Here is a 6,000-nt window from a genome sequence, read left to right as displayed (position 1 = left end):
GATTGTTTGCGTGTGTTTTTCAGGATTATTTGATGAGCACAAAGTTTTAAAGAACGGTGTTTTTGTCACTTCTGATTAACGTGTCCTTGCTAAATAAAAGTATTGATTTATTTGAGCCCAATCTTTTCAACGGCTGTGTATATAATCTGTTCTACACATAGATCGGACTTATAATCAGATAATGATTAATCAGGTATAATTATGCAGAGACATGTTGATTACAGACAGGTGGCGTCATTTCCACCTCTAAGATAATTAGAGTGATTTACTAACATGTCAACAATAATGATATGGTTACACAATAATATGGCACATGAGTGTTAGAAGAGTTCAGTAACATGTAAAAAATAAAATAATAATCAGTCCAAATAATCAATGCACTTAGTGTTTCTGTAGTATTCTGCAGTCCCAGCACACTTTTACAACCCTAGGAGATTAATATGCTAGCATTACGGCCTGTTTGTGAGGTTAGTCCACGGCCGGCTTCCGTAGGCTCACGAGCCGGGGTGTTTCCGTGTTTCCCGAGGAGTGTTACTGGGAGGAGAAGACATTCCCAGTTTCCCTGGTTTAACCTATTCCTGCAGGGGGCGCTACGCTGCTCAGAAAGCCCACTCCTCAACCCAGTCTCATTCACATGAGCTAGGACATTTATTCTTCACCGGAGACATTTGTGTTCTGAAACTATAATTGCTTAAAAGTGCCCTTTTCAAGGACTGGTACCTTATACATAAATGCAAATCCGCTTCTGCAGTCTCTCTGAAATAATCAAACAAAACACCTCGAAATGTAATCACAAGCCACTGTGATTGGCCCTTCCTCGCAGCGTTGAATAAAAAAACGCGTGTCACGTGACCAACGCCAAATCTGAGCCGTTTCATCTACGGTCTGGATAATATTTTATACTTGAATAGTGACGTTAACAAACTTTAATAGACGCTGGATTTGATATACGAGGTGAAGAGTAAAAACATAAACATTATTGCGTAAACTAGTCGTAAATGACCAATCAGAGACGGCTCCGCGCCGTTAAGCCCCGCCCACTTTCGGCAGTTTGTCGCTCTTCCGCTAATCCCCTTTTTCTGAAGGGAGTCGCCCGTAGTAACCGCTCGAGCTGATCAGACCGGATTCACCAGCAGAGATGACGAGAGCAAAATACCGCGACAGAGAACAGTAAACATGACGAGATCATCCTCAGGATTAAGACATAATAATCCCCAAACACGGAAATAACATCTGTGAGGCGCTCGTGCTGAAGTGAGTTCCGGTGTCAGCCGTCATGAGATGACTGTGAAGCGGATTTGTACGATCGTGACCAGATCTGTGAGGATTCAAAGATGTTGTCTGAGGAGAGATATTCACTGAGGATCATATGAGAGGCTTTCTGCGGTGTGTTTGGGTCTCGGTGATGGTGGAGACATGAAGACAGTGCTCGTGTTGAGCTGCCTGTTGTTAATCGCTCAAGCAGAAGATCCAGATCAGGAGCAGAAACCGCTTCAGTACCTTCACATCGGAGACGGCTCCTCGCTGGAGTTTGAGTTTCCGCAGAACACGCGCGGCGTGATCGTGATCTCCAGTGTGTACCGCAGCTCCGGGGGCCGGAAGGGTCGCGAGAGCCTGAAGCAGACGGTTCGGGTGAGGTCTCTGGACCCGGACGTGATCTCCGTGCTGAACGTGACGGACGGCGGGCGAGCGGGAGCCGCGAACAGCTACGTGATTAGCATCCGCTCCGGGGTTCCTGGAACGGCTCCGCTGCTCATCCAGCTGCTGGACCTGGACCGCGACTCGGAGCCGGTGCTCATCGAGGAGCGCAGCGATTACTCCATCAGGGTGGCGGCGGGCGAGGACGACCCGGCGGCCCGGCTCCTGGAGTCCGGCGGGCTGTCGCACTTCTCGGAGAACCCCATCTTGTTCGCGCTGCTGCCGCTCATCTTCGTCAACAAGTGCGCGTTCGGCTGCAAGGTGGAGGTGGAGGTTCTGCTAGCGCTGCTGAAGAGGCCGGTGCCGCTGCTGCTAGGCGTCGCGGGACAGTTCCTCATAATGCCGCTGTATGGGTACGGCCTGTCCCGGTTAGCCGCGCTCCCCAAGGCGCTGTCGCTAGGCCTGGTGATCACCTGCTCGGCGCCGGGCGGAGGCGGCGGATACCTGTACAGCCTGCTGCTAGGCGGAGACGTCACTTTAGCCATTAGCATGACGCTCGTGTCCACCGTGGTCGCCACCGCTGCCATGCCACTGTCCTCGGCGTTCTACGGCTGGCTGCTAGGCGTCCACGCCGCGCTCCACGTGCCCTTCGTCAAGATCCTCGGCACGCTGCTCTTCATCGCCATCCCCATCTCGCTGGGCATGCTAGTGAAGCTGCGGCTGCCCGCCGTCACCCGCGTGCTGCTCACGCTCATCCGCCCCTTCAGCTTCGTGCTAATCGTGGGCGGGATCTTCATGGCCTACCAGATGGGCTCGTCGATCCTGGCGAACGTGCGCGGGCCGGTCATAGCGGCAGGCCTGACGGTGCCGGTGTTCGGGCTGCTGCTGGGGCTGGCGATGGCGCGGCTGGCGGGGCTAGCGGCGCCGCAGCGCAGGACGGTTAGCATCGAGGTGGGCGTGCAGAACAGTCTCCTGGCGCTGGCCGTCATGCAGCTGTCGTTCCAGCGGACGGAGGCGGACTACGCCTCGCAGGCGCCGTTCCTCGTAGCGCTCAGCAGCACGACGGAGATGCTCCTGCTAGTGCTAGCTCACGCCGCGCACCGACGCCTGTGCCTAACGCCTGCCTCGCGCACCCCCGCCTGACCGCCGGCTACGACTGCCACGCACCACTGCCAGACGCGGCGCTCAACCAAAGGCCTTCTCCTTACGTTCAGCCTTTTTTAATCAGATTTTAATCTTACGTGCATTACGATGACAGTGTTTATGGAAGATAAACCAGATATTTTTCTAATTCTGCTGTTTGTTATTTTGTAATTCAGATGGTTTGTTTGTACCCTGTTTACAGAAGATGTTGCTGTTGATTGTTCATGCGCAATGATGATTAAATGCATTTTGACGAGACGGACCGTGTCTTTGGGTACGAGCTTGAGTTATATTCGACTCTCAATCACACATTCAGTTACACTTTATGTCGTAACGCTTTATTTTACAGTGTCCTTGTTACATATGTACTTACCATAGTAATAATAACAGTAAATTATGCATAATTACATGCAACTAACCCTAAACATACCTTAACCCTATAGTTAATTAATATTACTCAGTACTTACATTTATAATTACACTTTAACAATGGCACCTTTATTTTAAGGTGTCCGTGTTACAGTGAAATTATGCATTTAAGTACTGAGTAATATTTGTATTAACTATTGTTATTATAATAATTAACTAAATGTAGTTACTACAGGGATTAATGGGATGTAATGTACAGTTATTACTACAGTAACTATGAGTAACAAGGACACTAAAATAAAGTGTTATCAAATATTCCATTTGTGAGTTGAAAACAGACTTTACCTTTCTAAAATGTATCATATGCTGTCTTTATGAAAGTATTTTTATTAACATTAAAACAGTGTGCCTGTTAACCCTTGTCCTGAGTCACAAGCCTTCACCCAGCACAGCAGAATGATGATGTTTGAGCTGTGTGTGTCCACACAGTGAAAGTCAATCGGGTCCAAAGTGTCAAGGGTTGGGTGTCGACTGGAGATTTATGGGTTATTGTCCTTTTGCAGCTTGAAACTGTGATTGAGTTTGGACCGACACAGTGTTCTTCATGTGTCTTCTTCTATGCTCCACAGGTCTGGAGTGAGTGGGTGAACTCTGACCTTTACTCCAGTGCTCTTTGCTCTTTAGAGATATCAGGTTTTCTGTTGATCTGACTCCAGGATTTCGCCATCCGTTGTTTGTTCCTAGTGTCGCACACATCTTAGTGTCAGTGCTCTTCTGACCGCTAACAGGAAGAACTGCCTTACATGCGTGTGAAACTTGAACAAACAGCTTTGTTTAATTTAATATTCAGAATATTTTCTTACACAAACAAAGGTAGATCTCACTAACGTCACAAGGGTAACACAGAAATCCATTATGAGATGAGGACAATAATGCACATGAATATTTCATCAGGACTGGGTTTGAGTTGGCCGGTTGCACATTATAACTTATGACACATTCATCACTCAGTGCTAGTGCTCGTACACGGTCTTTACTGGCTGTGTTTATGCCCCTGATCTTATGAATGTGATTATAGCCTATCTTATAAAACAAGATACAGAGGTGTAGAGAGCACCTGAAGACCACACTGGAGTAAAGTGCTGATTCCTTACAGCAGAAATTACTCCATTACAAGTTACAAGCCAATTCCAATACGCCTCGAGGAAAAGTCTTAGAGAATCTGATTTTAAGAGTCCTGACGTGTTTTACTCATACTGAACACATAGGCTCAAATATGCACTAGTCCTCGACAGCTGAGAGACATGCCAGAGAAAATAAGAAAATTGATTTGTAATATGAGAAATCATGTTTATTTTCTAAAATCTAAATTAAACTGTACACTTAAATATTGCAATAAATAAAGGTCGACACAACGTCTACAAACTCTCAGTCTCAGTTCAGCTCAAGTGCACTAAAAGGCCATCAACCCAAATCCTTCATAAAGGTCTCAACAACATAGCGGATAAATAAAATAATAAGTAAAATTAAATAATCAAAGTCTACTTGCACTGTGTGTGCTGGTTTTGCCCTCGTCATGACCTCATCTCATAAATCAAACACAACTATAGTTTACACACTCGCACTCGTGTGAAGTGGCCTTGTAGAGCAGTTTGAGTGAGTAAAGGCCAAACACACTGATCATGTTCCTCAATACGAGACCGCTTCTTTATAGCAGAAATGATGCATCACTCTTCACAAATGCAGGCTATTGGAGTAAAAAGTACATTTACTTATTAAAAAATATAGTCAAGTAGAGAGTAAAAGTTGCTAATATATTTGATGCTCAGTAAAACTACAAAGTAGCCAAAAAATACAGTAACTAATTACATTTACTTCAGTACTTTACACCATTGCTATTATCTAACTCCTTATTGCCTGATTCGTCATTTTAGAAAAAAGCCAAAATGATAAAATAACGATTATTGTAAATAATATGAGGTGAAAACATGTTTGGCTTCACGGAGACTTCCATGCAAACTGCATTAACTCATGTGGAGCTGCGGGAACCAGCTTGTGTAGTATTAGAGTGGCACATCTTTCTGTCATTGGTGTGACGCTCGCTCTGCGCCACCTGTGATTGGCTGACGACAGAGGCGCCCATAACGATTGGCTGCTGCCGGTTGGCTCGGAACCAATAAAAACACACTTCCGCTCTCACGCAGCCAGTGAGCGCCGTGACGTGCGGCGCGCGGGATTGTTGTGCAAATCAGATCTGCTGAGGAACGTGTGTGTGTGTGTGTTCTATATGTGTAGTTTAATTCCGCACAGGATCGATCAGATAGAGTGTGTTTATCTCAGATTGAGTGTTTATCGCAGCATGTTCAGCAGCGCGGATCACTCCACACACTCCTCCGCCATTACGGCTCTGCTCGGTGAGACACAACTCTACACACACACACACACACCCCTTCCGGACACACAACAACATCATTCTCACAGTAATGACCTATGGCAATGACACACAATGTCCACATGACGACATAGAAAGTCATCTTTATGAGGTGAAATGTCGAAAATATGATATGCTAATTCATAACTATGACATAAAAGTGGAACCTATGACACTTTACTAGACGAAAAGTCAGAATTATGACATTATTGGATTAAAAAGTATGACCTGCAGCCATTTTTGTGGATGAAAGTTGAAAATATGACATATTAGATCGAAAATATGACATACTAATAATATTTATGCGATGAAAAGATGAGCGACATAAAAGTCATCATTGAGAGTCAGAATTTTGAAGATCTCTTAAAGGGATACTACACCCAGAAATGAAAATTCTGTCATCATTTCCTCACCCTCAA

The 6,000-nt window shown here is 45.7% G+C and overlaps 2 protein-coding genes across 2 annotated transcripts in view; both read left to right on the top strand.

Annotated features, from left to right (window-relative positions):
- The first annotated feature begins 1,056 nt into the window (after positions 1-1,056).
- slc10a3 (solute carrier family 10 member 3) lies at positions 1,057-3,039 on the top strand. Its single transcript, XM_056248297.1, has one exon. It carries the CDS (start codon positions 1,417-1,419, stop codon positions 2,779-2,781), a length of 1,365 nt encoding a protein of 454 aa, XP_056104272.1. The 5' UTR covers positions 1,057-1,416; the 3' UTR covers positions 2,782-3,039.
- Positions 3,040-5,403: 2,364 nt separating this feature from the next.
- Positions 5,404-6,000, top strand: part of LOC130083203 (Fanconi anemia group A protein) — a gene marked incomplete at its 3' end in the record, with an annotated part of 37,426 nt that continues 36,829 nt past the window's right edge. The window contains exon 1 of the mRNA XM_056248273.1: positions 5,404-5,564. Within this exon, the coding sequence (XP_056104248.1) occupies positions 5,438-5,564 (127 nt within the window). The remainder of the gene's footprint in view (positions 5,565-6,000) is intronic.

This window comes from Rhinichthys klamathensis, unplaced genomic scaffold (assembly GCF_029890125.1).
Source record: "Rhinichthys klamathensis goyatoka isolate OS25496 unplaced genomic scaffold, OSU_Roscu_1.1 h1tg000054l_1, whole genome shotgun sequence".
NCBI lineage: Eukaryota > Metazoa > Chordata > Actinopteri > Cypriniformes > Leuciscidae > Rhinichthys > Rhinichthys klamathensis.
Note: the sequence above shows the minus strand (reverse complement) of the source record. Positions and strands in the feature narration are given on the sequence as shown.